Source organism: Montipora capricornis, chromosome 14 (assembly GCF_036669925.1).
Source record: "Montipora capricornis isolate CH-2021 chromosome 14, ASM3666992v2, whole genome shotgun sequence".
NCBI classification, from domain to species: Eukaryota; Metazoa; Cnidaria; class Anthozoa; order Scleractinia; family Acroporidae; genus Montipora; species Montipora capricornis.
The window spans coordinates 29,323,954-29,338,953 of record NC_090896.1 but is presented as its reverse complement, the minus strand read 5'-3'; the positions used below and the strand labels follow the sequence as shown (position 1 = coordinate 29,338,953).

At 39.5% G+C, this 15,000-nt stretch overlaps 1 protein-coding gene across 2 annotated transcripts in view; it reads left to right on the top strand.

The window, feature by feature from the left end:
• LOC138032647 (probable E3 ubiquitin-protein ligase HERC4) overlaps positions 1–15,000 on the top strand; it is a 52,441-nt gene that overhangs the window by 15,482 nt on the left and 21,959 nt on the right. The window contains exons 12-23 of one of the 2 annotated variants that reach the window (XM_068880354.1): positions 2,041–2,149; positions 2,750–2,939; positions 3,479–3,528; positions 3,903–3,962; positions 6,606–6,665; positions 8,439–8,546; positions 9,402–9,446; positions 11,008–11,097; positions 11,744–11,914; positions 12,661–12,708; positions 12,967–13,062; positions 14,552–14,670. In XM_068880354.1, coding sequence (XP_068736455.1) covers positions 2,041–2,149; positions 2,750–2,939; positions 3,479–3,528; positions 3,903–3,962; positions 6,606–6,665; positions 8,439–8,546; positions 9,402–9,446; positions 11,008–11,097; positions 11,744–11,914; positions 12,661–12,708; positions 12,967–13,062; positions 14,552–14,670 — 1,146 coding nt within the window. The remainder of the gene's footprint in view (positions 1–2,040; positions 2,150–2,749; positions 2,940–3,478; positions 3,529–3,902; positions 3,963–6,605; positions 6,666–8,438; positions 8,547–9,401; positions 9,447–11,007; positions 11,098–11,743; positions 11,915–12,660; positions 12,709–12,966; positions 13,063–14,551; positions 14,671–15,000) is intronic. The other variant, XM_068880355.1, reaches the window with a different exon arrangement.

Sequence of the window (15,000 nt, the reverse complement as noted above, 5' to 3'; positions counted from 1 at the left end):
AAATGAACCAAGGCAAACTGGTTTGCAAAAATTCTACGCGCTGTAGAAATTCTTCACTGTCACAGTTGAAATAACCTTATAACCGGAAAAAGCGCTCCGTTCGATAAGGTCAGAGGAAAATGATAGATTAACGGTAAAACAGAACTTCAAATATCTCTTGGTGCAATAAATATAAAAAGACAAATTGTTATATTTCATAGCAAGCACAGAGAAACTAGCTAAACAATGATGTTTGAAAAATTCGTACAAACAGGCGAATAATTTCCTACATATTAAAATTCTTAGTCTTGTTGAAAATGAAACGAAAGTTCTTAAAACAGGAGGAAAAATTTTAGTGAAAAATACTCAAACATCTGTCTCTGTCCTCATATCTTATTATTTGAGCTCTCTGCAGTTAATCGTTTTAGTTAAACAGCTGCATGTCAACAGTTCACGAAAAACAAGAACGCAAAAAACCACAGCGTTGCGACGTGCTTGTTTGCCTATTTTAGCTAGGAATCCGTGTGTTCTTAAATGAAGCAATATAAAACGAGATTAGCAAATAAAACTCCAAAGAAAATAACGGATGTGAACCGCAAAATCGATTTTAAAAAAACTGCTCTGCATTGTAAGTTGTTTTAAGTTCAACGGCGTGTCAACAGTGCAAGAAAACCACCAACTCGAAAACAGCAAACCAGCAAAGTGTTGTCAGCAAAATCATGTGAATGCTCGCCTTTTTGAAGAATAACCAGGCCTTTCATTCCATTGCTGGTGTTTTTCCTTCTCTTTGAGACGGTTAGTAAAAACATTTTCAATTAGCCACGACAGTTTCAGCACGGAACAGATTTCGGACCGTGATCCGTATCGTAAAAAGCCGAACAGGTTACGAGCGCGCGATTAGCCAATCAGATTCAAGGATTTAGGATTCCGGTCCGCTAAGATGCTTTAATTCAGAAAGTTTATGTCGGACCGGACAGGAAAATATTTGGCTCTCGGTCATGGCGTACGGACCGAGCGCAGCGTCCGGCCCTCCCACTCAGTCAATAAGCATTTTATCATATGGACTCTTTACGCTATTTACGAGAATTCAGAAGAAGAAGTTAGGACAAAATAAAAAACAAAAATCTGCACAGAAAAGTTATTTAATATGTTGTTTGCATTTGCTTTTCTGGCTGTGAATTACTTGGATGTTTAAAAGCGACGAAATCCCCTAAAATTGCATCACACGGAGCAGTACGTGTTCCTAGTAGGGCCCTACGGCTTTTTGCGGCCCTGCTCGCGCTAACGCGTACGGCGCTCATACGGGCATCTTCCCAATAGTTTTGCAATGAAAGCGCGCGCGGGGCCGTACGGGCCATATGATAATATTCCTTAATTTTATTTGGCCCCATGTGATGACTTTTTTTATTATATAATGGGCAAAATTTTGTTGTATGAGGAAGGTCAAAAACGCATGTAGCTGCATATTTTTGAAGGAAGCCAGTTCAGTGTTCAGTAAGCGTCAATGAAATGTACATGTAAAATGCATGAATCAGTAGAATGAAATTTTATTTTTGTACAACATCGCGGAAGTAATGAAACCTGCCCTGCTATAACATGAAAATAGTGAATTGAAAGTAATTTTGCCCGGGAAGTTACCTAAACTAGTGAAAAATGCCCTCTGTCTCAGCCAATCAACACTTAGTAATTTTGGCCTCTCTGTTATAAAAATGCAAAACTACTGTCAAATTTAAAAACAAATATACAGTAAGATCTTCCAAAACTATGTTCGAAGATAAAATATATGCTATTTACAAGGTAATTTTTGTGAAATTAGAATGTTAAAACCAAACGTTTTCGGCTGTTTGCCATCATCAGGCTTAGAAATGACCGGATGCGTGCGGAAGGTCATTTTTGACCCTGATGATGGCAAACAGCCGAAAATGTTTGGTTTTAACATCCGAAGACTAGTCACCAAATCAAGGAGCCTTGTTGCTAGCAGGGAAGCTTCAAGACTACCTTACATTTTGTCATTTGATGTGTTTTTTGGTTTCAAATTATTATTTTGTGTTGATCTTGCAGCCGAAATCATGAACAGACAAGCTCTTGGATCCATGGCATTAATTTGGCGTCTGCTCGCAAGTCATTTGAAGTACTCAATAAAATTGCTCATAGGGCATTTTCTACTACGGTAAATCACACTGACAGATTTTCTAAATTCCGTCTGAATTCCTCAGTTCATTTTAAGACTGCAGGTGTACATGTAAGTCACCCTGCGAGCGGAGCCTCTCTAAAACTCACCGGAGGTTGAGCAAGAGAAGCTCTGCAGAAATCGTGTCAAGTCTTTTAAGTCGCTACAACCCAAGTTTGTGGGCTAGTCACTCCGGTCAAACTGGTTCAGGCAGTGCGCACATCATATTTTTGACAAGGCAAAGGTCAAAATCGAGCCTTCAGTACGAAAATCAATATGGCGTCTAGGAGTGTGATCGATACTTGGCCTGGGTTTGAAACTGTCTCCAAGCAACAGCTTGCACATACGCAATAAAGACTTAACATGATTTCTGCTCTAATCCTTTCTTTCTTGTCGAGTTAAGGATGGCTCTGCTGGCAGGGTGCATGTAAGTCTACTTTGGTTCTTAAATCACAGAACTTTACAATGTAGATTTCACTTCAGCAGCAAAGTTGACTGACAAGCCCAGGGTGGGGAAATTCAGATTATCTTTGAAGGAAACTTAGGTCTAAAGCACTGTACTGTATGTGCTCAATTTGTTTTTTGTGGCATTTGTTTCAGTTGTTTGATGCCATAAAGAAAGGCGTTATTCACTCTCTTCAGCAACCTCCTCCAGATATCGAGGCATTGCGGGTCTACTTACTGCTTCCAGAATGCTCAGTGTATAAGAAAGAAGAGCATTATGACACCATTGTCATTCCATTTAGTGAAGTCATATTGAGGCTATCAGCTGAAGCTGGCAAAGTCTTGAGTGAGTTTGATTGTACGATAAGTCTAAAATTTAATATAGGCAAACTTTAAGGTAAATGTAGCTTGAGTTTACGAGGGCAGGTTTGTGTATCGCGTTTGCTTTTTTTTCCTCCCTCCCTGCTTGGGAATGCATGATACACAGGCTATCACTATCAGCAAATAGAGCGGTTTTCAAATGAGTGTCGTAAAACCAAAATCAAAAAGGACGGAGACAATCCAGTAAACCAATCAAAACTCGAAGTAATTACACGTAGCCGACACGAAGCGCGGGAAAATGTGCACGCGCGAGTCACGATTGGTTTTTGGTTTCACTTCTGATTGGTTGAAAAACTGGCGCGAGAACTTTGAACCAATCACTGAGTGAAGTAATGCAAAACCAAAGTAATTCGCTAATTACTTTCGACACTCAATCGAAAACCGTTCTAAATGGGCTTGTTTAAATCCAAGGTTGTTTTAGTAATAATCAATCATACTGAAAGTCCTTTGATTTCGTATCTAGTCTCCTTGCATCAATGTGACAGTGTTTTCTTTTTCCTTCAGGACGATGGTGGTCCACATTACCTTCCACATATTTTTCCAATACAATTAAGGTTTGCAATGCGTGTTTTTTCCTACTTCATCACACATTCACATGATGTCACTTCGTGAACAGACTACCAGTATGTTGTTTTGAAAGCAAGGCTTTGAAAGTCTTCACCAGTAGTTTGGTACATTCTGCATTTTTTGTGGCTATGCCTCTGTAGGAGGTGAATCACTACGTAATGTCATCAGTTTTGTCCGTTAGTGAAACAATTGATCCAGCCTTTCTCTTCTCTACCAGCGGCAGACTCCTTCATAATCCATATCGAGAACTGCATGGCAAATATTAAAGGATTATTATATGATTACTAAGAATCAGCAAATTAGGTTTTCCTTACAGTTGCTTATGCCAATTTTCTCTTTGAATTCTTTTGTCTGGTCTCAGATGTTTCAAGACTGTGTAAAATACTTGTTGCATTTCCCACCACCAAAGGTCAGAGATGAGGTAAGCTAGAGCTTCACAAGTGTATATCATTAACTTTGTTAAAGCATCCGATTTGAGGACCAAGGTGTTCAAACTGTAGGAGAGCTTACAGTGGGCAAAATGAAGTATATGTGTGCAATAAAATAATAATATCATTCCACTATTACGCCATTTTACGGTACCATAATTGGTCAAGAGAACGCGCAAAATATGAGACGGTATTACACTGTAGAGTCCCGGTTTGACTTGTTTAGAACAGAGCAAATACGGACGGAACGGGAATTAGTCGTGGATACGCGCAGCGTATAAACGACTATCGTTAGGGGTCAGAATATGCAAATTTGTCACTCACTCAGATGTAAACTAATCGATAAGACAACGACAAATATCGATTTTCTCAAGATATGCCAATTTGTCACTCACTCTGAGTTGAAGTCAAACCGATAAGGCAATGATCAATATCGATTTTTCGACGTTTCACTTTCGGAAGTAATGCCGCAAAGTTGTACGTTGAAATATACTTCGACTTTTCTTCGTTCCGACGGGATTGATAATCGTCGCAGTCAGCCTGTGTTACCAAACCATTTCTCAGTGGAAGACTATTGAGGGGTCTGCTATGTGTGTTGAAAATGTATGCGAAGAGACATTTCCTCGCTCTTTGCAACTAAATACAGCTGTTTCATGATTTGTTCCAGATATCGTGAAAGGTTGAAGAGTTTTGGAAACAATCTTTATTTTTACTTAGCGCAAAGTGAGGCATTCGCAGCTGTTTACATAGTTGAGGACCCTTCAGATATTTGAAAGTGACCTGGTCTAGCCTGCCAATGATAACGCATTATTCTTAGATAAAAATCAAACACGAATTCAGTTATTATTCCCTAACTAGACCCTCCGTGAGGGTACACTGGGTTGCCTGTGGTACGTGCAGCGTTCCAGGCAATTTTTTTCCAAGTTGGGGGGTCATTAAGACCATTTATTATATGGATTGTATTTGTAGCCGATATAACGCGCGCTCTGATTGGCTAATTGTGACTGAATGGTAGGGCATCATTCTCCTGTAATGCCCACGGGCCGATTACGGGCTTGCAAAAACAAAGCAAAAGGTAATTAAAAAACCATATAATAAACTACTTACTAACCGAGCTAGCTCGAGCCGTACTGGGAAATATTGGCCCTCGGTCGTTTTTGTACGGACCTCTCTGCGCTCGGTCCGTACTGCCACGACCTTGCATTGGCCAATATTCCCCAGTACGGCCCTCGCGCTCGATTAGTAAGAAGTTATTAAGAGGTCACCCAGAAGTCATACCCGCAGAGAAGTCCTTTGGCTCACAGGTCCTCACACGTTCGTACGAAGAAACAGATCCTTTTCTGAGGTTAAAAACCTGGCTACCGGCCTATTAATTAAACTCTTTTTCCTACTTTCCCAACCGCGAGAAAACCGCGGTAAATCAGCCATCGCCAAAAAATGTTTTTTTTTCTCAAAAAATATTTAAAGTTAGGGGGGAAAAATACATCATTTTAAAGCTAAGAAAATAAGCTTTCCAACAGCATATAACTTATTTACAGACAACTGAAACATTTTATAAAAGCGAAAGTTGAACGAAAAAATTTAAGAAAAATAACAGTAAAATATGTTTTCCAGGCAAAATTTGGTCATTTTAGCGTTGATTACGAATGTTTGGATGCAAAACTAAAATTTTCTGCAATTTATCTGCTTTCTTGGACATAAATTCGACCGAAAGCTGATGAGGCACGAATATTTTTAGATTTTCAGGAATAATCGGATTGCGTAATGTGATAAAAGTGTCAAATTTGCGACCCGTTGCTAACGGCAACGGAAGCGATCGCATTACGAATAATTAACCTCTGTTTGCCAAAAACCACCCAAATAACCGATTTTTCGACGGAAAATTCATCCCAGAGGATAAAACTATTCACTGGACATGTAATAAAGGTAAATATGTTCGAGCGAAAGCGAAAACAAGTGAATATTTTGAGGGAAAACACAATTATGTGAGATCAAAGGAACATGTTGTGAAGACACGCAATTGCATCGCTACAAAAATAATCTTACCTTTTCAGCGATTTTAACGCTTGAAATTCTATCCAATCCACCTGGTCTAGTCTTTGAATTCACTATTATCGCTGCCCTACGAATCTTCAGTGTTCTACATAACAGCACACTTGGTAAAAGACGGCTCGACGGGGGACAGATTGTTGCCGAAGTCCATTACTCGTCGCTTTTAAGATTCCACCGCCTGTCTTGTTTAGTATCCAATTGACTTGCCATTATTGAGCTTCATTTTGTTCAAAGATCCACTGAAACGCCATTCGCGTTACATGACTTTCGACGCCATTGCCGGTTAAGTTAATCGTTGTACTGTGTCCACCAGAGAAATCTACGCATTTCCCACTACCCTCTCTATCCTAAGAAAATACGCGCAGAAGGCTCTATGCACAAAGACACCACCTAGCAGGGGAGTGGCAGGCAAGAATTTTACCGACACGGAAAAAAATTAAAAAAATAAAACGGAAAAATCTACCATTTTCCGACTGGGATTGCCATACGGCAACCCAGTAACAAGATCAGCAACAGAACTCCCATTTTATAAGCAATGTATAAACGACTTCTTCATAGTTCTCTTTTGATTGTTTTGCTTTTAGGCTGTCAGACGACAAAGTGCACTTGGAAGTTGTTTAGGGGTCCTGCAACAGCTTCATGTGGTACGTTTTTATGTTTTCATGATGTCGGTTTTTGTTTTAACAGAGACTATTGTTTCCAACTTCTGTTATGCAACTAGCAATGAACAAAATCATCGGGTGGGTTGGCTTTCATTTTACGAAAGCCCCAGGTTGCTGTTGTAGTGGTTACTGCTTAAACTCAACTAGCACTGAATCCGAACTCAATGCATTAAAAATGGACAAAGCTGCAACAAGTGACAAAATTAGTGGAGACTCTTCACCTTCTTGGGGCGTCATTAATTTACCTGTTATCTTCCACACTGCAACCTCCCTTCCCCCCCCCCCCTCCTTATCATTGTTGCTAGCAATGCAAAAAAATTGCTGCAAACGTCAACAGTCAACATTGAAATGGCGGAGGGAGGGGGGAAGTGGGAAAGGTTGGAATTGTAGATACGGCGGGTATTAGTAGCTAGAAAAGCTGTTTTTAACGGAAGTGTCTCAACAATTTTGCAACTCGTTGTAGCTGGCGTAGCAGGGGGCTTTAAACGTGAGACTGTCCATAAAAGTATTTCTAGCAGTTGGTTACTCACGGCTTCACCTGTCGAAAAAAATCGACATCACAGTGATGGTTTTGGCTCCTTAAAATCCTGTACCAATAAGAGCACATTCCAGAGGGAACCATTTCCATTGTTTCAGTACTTATGTCAGAATCGGTCCACTCGACTAGAAAACTCCTTAGAGCCACCGCCCCGCCTAACATAAGATCTTATAAGCCAGACGACAGATGCCACCAGCATAAGTGCAAGGTGTTTGTTTGGGAAGTAAGCAAATCGAAGTTTTCAAGCTCCTCAGCACAGTTAGCCAGATGTAATCTCGTTGACTTCGCTTGTGTCCCAAGCAAATTCAACCAATCAATCAATCAATCAAGTTTATTGTCATACGTGAGGCATGGTTGCCCAGTTGCCCGAGCCAGAGGCTCATGTTTACAAAACTACAAAACAAGACTACAAAACTATCTATGAGTAAAACTATATGAAATATATTAAAAATATATCAAGAATAGAACAGTAAGTGTGGAAATAGAATCAAATTGAAATATAAAAATTACGTACGATACTAGGACAGGGTAAGAATTACCTGTACAATTAGAAAACAAATAGAAATGAAACTATATACAAGAGTTACAATGACAGCTGGGCCCTAATTTGCTGAAGTCAAAAGCCTTCAGGTTACGAGTGAAATCACTAAACTTACTTGAGGTTTTAGTATGTGCAGGCAGTTTATTCCATAGGCGACTAACTATATAGGTAAACGAGTTATGAAAGAATTTGTTATTGTAGCCAGATTGTTCCAGATTAATGCCCCTACCTCTTAAATTATATTTAGTATAACGAAAGTGAAAAAAGTTCTTGATATATTGTGGACCGTTAGAGTGCATGCATTTGTATAATAAAACAAGAGAACTGTAATAGCGTCTATGTTCAAGAGACTGCATATCACTCAGGGATAATATAGTATCATAGTCAAGATTATTACCTACTTTGCAGAAAATCATTTATTTGTGCAAAGTAGTCTTTCATTATTGGACAGGAGTTTAAGAAAAACTCGTATGGTTATTGATGTCACAGTTTAAGCCATTCAGTTTCTCTATGTTCATGCGACGCTGACAAGAAACTATGGAGCGGAATATCGCGGTAGAAATGCAATCAAGAAGTAAGGTGCTGACGTTTTTTTTCGGGCGACAGAAGTCAAGGTTTGCCGGCTAAAGCATAAATCTATCCGTAATTGATGAAAAAAATTTATTTGTATTTTTAGGTGAATACTGATTCGGGTGACATTGTACCGTTTAATCAGTTTTATATTCCTGAGATTCAAGAAACCATCGACATCAGGGCTGATTACTTTAACTGGATTCAAAATCAGGTATGGACTCTCTTTGCTTGTTACCCAACAACTGTGAAATATTTAGCTACCAACACCTGTCCAAATACCATGAAAAATGTTAAAAGTTGGCCACACACTGTTTGCGTGTAGTATGGGATGAAGTCATAAGTGATGTGTTCTGACTCATGACTAAGTTTAATTTTGTCATGGGCATTTGAAGATTTATACCAAGACAAGGTGCTAAGTAAATGCCATAAACAGCTTTATCATAAAAGGCGCCACTCTAAAGACCGGGCTTCAGCTGTTACAAAAATGGAAGGCACCATTCGTTGGATGAATCACTATACAGTATCTAACTCAATAGTGCTAATCTGCTGTACGGTGATTTGATATTGTGGATGGCGCTTTCCACGTTGTGAAAAACCGAGGCCTGGTGACTAGATCGTCACGTGGCTCGAATGACCCATTTTTATCCCTTACTAGAGGTCAGGATCCTCTTAGACTAGACTAAGGATAACTACCTTGGTAAGTTCGCTTTTAAAATACGCACAGTGGTAGTGTAGTTGGGTTTCCCTTTTGAAACCGTTGGCAAAAACTGTTGTTACAAATTTCTCAGGTTGTGCAAACAGAACCGGCCAGAGGTCCTTATTCTCATCACTTAAAGAAAGAATCGATGCCTCTGAGAATTAACAAATGCGAGTGACAACATAGAAATGACGGTCCCGTCTTCTACATCTTCTTTGTCACAAATATATGTATGCTAATTTGCAATGTGAATTCGTCTTCTTGCTAATACCCCCGAGTCCCTCTATGATTTCCCAGGGATACCACCTTCTTGTTAATGGTTTTGCGCTTGCAAAGCTTGTTTCACGTGCTCCTTCTCCTTCTGTTTAGATTGTGACAAACCTCCAAGATTTACGGCGCCACCTTTACAACGTGGTAGGCCTTTCATTTTCAAAACAAAGCACGTTTTTTAAATGCACTAACTTGATTTCGGGCTTTGCGCAGTTTTCGTTATCATCTCTGCACCCTGCTTGATAGGCTTTTGTTCTGCAGAGTTGGTTAACCTTCTCTTCTCGAAAGTGACGATAAGTAACACTTTAAAAGTCAAGCGATAAATAAGGATTGCTCCAGATCGGTCTTTGTTTAAAATCATTGGTACCACAGTTGTGCAATGAGTTACGTAGCCTTCGAACGAAATTGAATGCGACCTTGTTTTATCCCCGAGTTACCGGTACCGCCGAAAAGTAAATCTCTTCGTTTCATTCACCGGAGTTCACATCTAACATATCTGTCAGTACAGTCAGAGAAATATTTAGATGTGTGTCGTAACATGATCACTTTTATTGGTGTTGCCATTTATTTGCTTCTGGTCGGAGTGTTTTGTGGTTGGAAAGCTACTTATCCCTTCGAAAGCAATGTGTCGTGTTAAATGGGTGTAAATCAGAGATTCTTTCAATTGATTACGGCGTCCCGCAGGGCCTAACGTTATTCTCCATCCATTATGATGATATTGTAAAAGCTGGTAATTAAGGGTCCATCACCCTGTTTGCGAATGACACCACATCCTGATTCAGAAATTGCTGCACAACATCTAAATTCCGATCTCGTGGAAATATATGCCTGGTTAACGATGATGAAATAGTGGCCCATCGTGACAAATCAGAAACTATGAAGGTTGGATCTAAACACGCATTAAAGAAGGAGTGTGAAGTGGATATTTACTTAGATATAACTAAGCTAAAAGAAGTTTCATCGTACAAATTTTTGGGGGTAGTGGTTGACAGTTCACTAGGCTGGCCATCTCATATAGATTACATTTGCAAGAATCGTGGCAGCAAAAAAAAATGGCAGTTAAGTCCTAACTTAGATTAAAAATTCCAAATCGGGCTTGAAAAAAAGCCTATTTACTACAAGGTGTGATTGGCAGGCTTGATGGTTATTGGTGGTCTGATTGGCCAAGTAATGCTTGCGTTGTGGTCGTGTGTTTGTTGGTTGTTTTTGGACGAATGGTGATTTATTGGTTGGCAAACTTCATTACCTTATAGCTATCATCAAAATTGGGGGAACTGAAGAGAACACGTGTTGTGTGGTTTTGGCCTTTGGCTTGTTTGGAAATGGTCTAGAGTGGAGGCCTCTGTACGTTTGCAGGATTGTCGGCTCAAGTTGTCTTCTGGTTTGTTTTGAACAGTTGGTGTTTGGATGGTGAGCACTTGTTACACTAAAATATCTTTCTCAAAATGTTGGAATTCAGGATGCCTGCACTCTCGTCAACAAGTCTTTTCCTTGGTCGATAATTTTCCAAAAGACGGCGTAATATTAAACATCAGAAAAGAAGCACCATGCACCTCAGACCTCTGAGAGCATTGTTAGGTTTTTTAAATAGTTTTATTTGTGAAAAACGTGAAAGTTAATGTAACTAAAGCTGTTGTTTCATTTGCCCGCATTTGTCCAGCAAAGATCGTCACGAGGTGAGGTAATGTTTGTTTGTGTTTTGTAGCAAACGTTTTCTTTCTGTCGCTACCCGTTCGTGTTTGACGCGGAAGCAAAGACAAGTCTGCTGCAAACTGATGCTATTATGCAGATGCAGGTGAGTTGGAACTGTTCAAATTAACAAATAGATTCCATGTGCGTCTGTGCCGTAGTAGATCACATATAAAGTCAAGATGTGTCAAGAACAAAATAGTGGCACACGAGGCGATAATAAAGAATGAAAAGTTTTTGGTGATGACGTCAGCTATGTGTCTGTCCTCTAATAGATCATAGGTGAGAATAGTCTCCTAGGCAGCCGTTCTTTGTGTGGTCACGCAACGCACTGTTTGTGTGTGGGGGGGGGGGGGGGCATTGCGTGACCACACAAAGAACGGCTACGTAGGAGACTAAGGTGAGAACCAATCAAAACAATAAGCGTACTGCGTTAAACAATACAGACATAAATGTTTGTTTTTATATTTGTTTCCATGAACTTGGAGCCTCGATGAAAACGGGCGGAACTTGAACGATCCACTCTCCGACTGAAATTCTGATATTCTGGCCGATACACACAGATGCATATCAGTTAATCAAATGCTGGCTGGAACTACGAGTTTCTTTGATTGAAATTGCTAATACCAATCGGCAGAAATAGTGATAAATGTTTTCAGAAGGAAGGTCGTAGGCCTACTACTTATAACAACAGCTGCGGAAGGAATGTCCTGGTTATATATATTTTATTATTTATTTTCTTTCTTTTTCAGTCGGCTGTTGAAGAGGTGAACCGCCGCAATCTACAATCGATGATCTCTCCGATGCCAATTGACCCTGTTAATCCCATCCTGATGATTGTTGTCAAGAGGGAGAGTATTGTAGAGCACACACTCACTCAGATCATGAAATGTGGTCCCTACGACTTGAAAAAGCCGCTCAAGGTAAAATGCCTTATCTACTAGAGCATATCTACTAAATTCGTCCATGTTGTTGACATTATTTGTTTCATTAGCACATGGCTATCGTCTAATTTTCGTATGTTAATGAAACGAAATGTAAACAATGACGTCAGATGGGATGGGAACTCTCCTTTTCATACCAAGGCAATGCCTAGTTGGCTTTGGATTTGCTTGTGATTGGTCGACAAAAAATTGAAAGTAATTTTTGGCCAATCACAGACCGCGGAAATGAAAAGCAATGGAAATTCCTCACCTGTTTTAGACATTGTTAAATGTCTAAAACAGGTGACGAATTTTAAAATGTAGGGTAATGGAGGAAACTGCTCTGTTCTCCATTTAAAAATGGAATTTAAAAATGGAGAATTAAATGAGATTGCTCTGCTCTCCATTTAAAAATGGAGAGCAGAGCAAAACGTTTCAGTGTCATTCAATTTACAAAATGGAAGTCAAGAGCACGACATTCATGTAGTTTAGTTTGATTTAAACCATGTGGTTGAACCTGGCTGGTTTGTTTAAAAACTCCAAGAAAGTAATAACATGGTTGAGATTTTGAAAAAGCAGTTCCGGATTAGGGACATTTGTATGGAATTTGATTGGCCTTGACAAGTCAAATTGTTATACTTAATTTACGATGGTGCAGTGATTTGAACTCGTTTTAAACTAGTTCTCGTAGTAAACCTTTTTAATGATTCTCAGTGAAAATAGTCCATTGTACATGTTTTTTGCAGGTTGTGTTCCTGGGTGAGGAGGGAGTCGATGCCGGTGGCGTTAGGAAGGTAAAAAAATGTCTATCCTTATATATACTTGTCCTGACAACAATTTGGGATACATGCTTCAATGTTTTCCCTTCAATTTCATTTTCCCCGCTTCCTGATTACCGTTGTTTGTTAAACATCCAATTAAAACAATATTTTAATTTCGTAGTTTATGTAACCAGGAGGCTCCGGTCTAGAAAGGATGATGGATCATTTTAAAATCTAATCTTAATTGAAACGTGGCTTCGTTGATCCTAGTGACGTCTTTTTATCTCTTAGGAATTCTTCCTGTTACTTTTGACGGAAATTTTGGATCCCAAATATGGCATGTTTACGTACGTTGAGGAATCACACACTATTTGGTTTAACGACCTGGTAAGCAGACATAGAACCGCCTTTCAGGTGTTTGTAGGATTAGGATATGAAAATGTCTTAAGCAAGTAAGATCCGTGATTTCAAGGCAAGCTTCCCTCGCTCGCCCCAATCCCGTAGCTTTTGACTACGCGCCATTGTTTGGGTCACTTGAGAGCTTATTGGCAACAATCATGGCTGAGAGAGAGAACATGCTACATTAGTTTGTCCAGGTTGAAACTTGTGCTTCAAACCTAAAATCGAGAGACCACCATGGCCCTCATGCAGTGGCATATTGGGGAGGAAACCTTTAATCGCTGATTGAAACAATCATTCATGTTGTGGGTTCCCGTATAAACAGGGTTTTGGTTAAGACATTTGAAACAAGTTTGATATTTGCACCCTTTGTTTCACGTTATAAATAATCTGAGACAAAGAAAACCGATAAAACTGAATTAATCTGGTTGCTGCCAAGACAAATTTATCCCCACAACACGAGACTATTTGCCCCTTGGGCAACCCATAATATATCCATTTGAAAAACAGAAATGGTCTTATCGGTAAAATGGTTTATTGTACAAACGGACCTACAAAACTTCAATCCTGGCCCCAGATGTTCGAAGGGTGGATATCGCTATCCGCTGGATAAATCACTATCCGCTCGATAACTCAATTGGTTTTGCTAGTATTTATCCGCTGGATAGTGTTATATCCGGTGGATATCGTTATCCACCGTTTGAACAACCAAGGCCTGGACAAAAATCTTGGAACACCTGAGCTAAAATGGTTGAAAATGGACATATGTTAAGACCATCTATCATACAGTCTCCCCCTCACCCTTTCTAATGTTGATGGCAATCCGGGAGAACATTTAGAAAAGCTGTAGTTTGTTTCAACATTGCTGTGGAGAATGGAGGGGCAAGCAAAGTTGTTTGTGTAATATATTTTTAGAAAAAGTAAAGCACAAACTTCTTAGAAGCGCTCTTTTGGTGCCGGCATAAAAACAAAGGTGTCCCAACTTTTGACCAGGATTGTAGGTTTGACAGATGTTTGTTACATCTATTACTGATAACAAGTATTGAATCGAATTAAGGAAAAAGAGCACCATAAAGTCAAGCGGTAAGCCAAATTGGCAAGTCTGTAGTGCTCATATATGTGTAATCTCGATGTTCATCTCACATCCCTAGACGTTTCATAGTGCATCTGGTAGTGGGAACGTTTGGATTAGTATTGTTGAAAATCCTTGAAACGTCAAGCATGCATGTAAAGTACTCTGCCTTTTTGCTGGCTTACTGAGTAGTCTGTGCCAGGCATTAAGGCCCATAGCGAGAGAAAAATATTACTTTTACTTATTCAGGTAACAGGTATATCTTACTGATAACCTAACAGTTTTTATCTTACATACTACATAACAATTTACATAACAATTTAAGATTCACACCTGATGGGTGGCAGACCAGTTGATTAAACTCATTCAGGATTTTCGCATTCTTTTTGTGGCTCATTCTTTTAGACGTTCGAAGAGAATCCAATGTTTTTGTTGATCGGTGTAATTTGTGGACTCGCCATCTACAATTCTACAATCATCGATCTGAGATTTCCACCCGTTTTGTACAAGAAACTTTTGGGAAGGTATGTTTGTGTCAGTTAGTCTTAATTTTGATATTATTGTTTTTATGTATGTACTTTTATTTTATATTTCTGTTTTTGTCATGCGTTTTATGCATGAGCCTCTGGCTCGGACACTGAGAGCAACCTCAATCCTATGCTGTGACTTTAATAAATTGACTGATTGATTAGTTACCGTTTGTCATGGAAACTCGAAAATTCTTATAGTGCAGCTTATTTTTTGTTTTTTGGCTCCTCCTCGATAGCTGTGACTAACAGGTAGAATAACCTCTTACTAACCGAGCGCGAGGGCCTTACGGGGGATTATTATATGGCAAACAGTTCTCAGGCTAA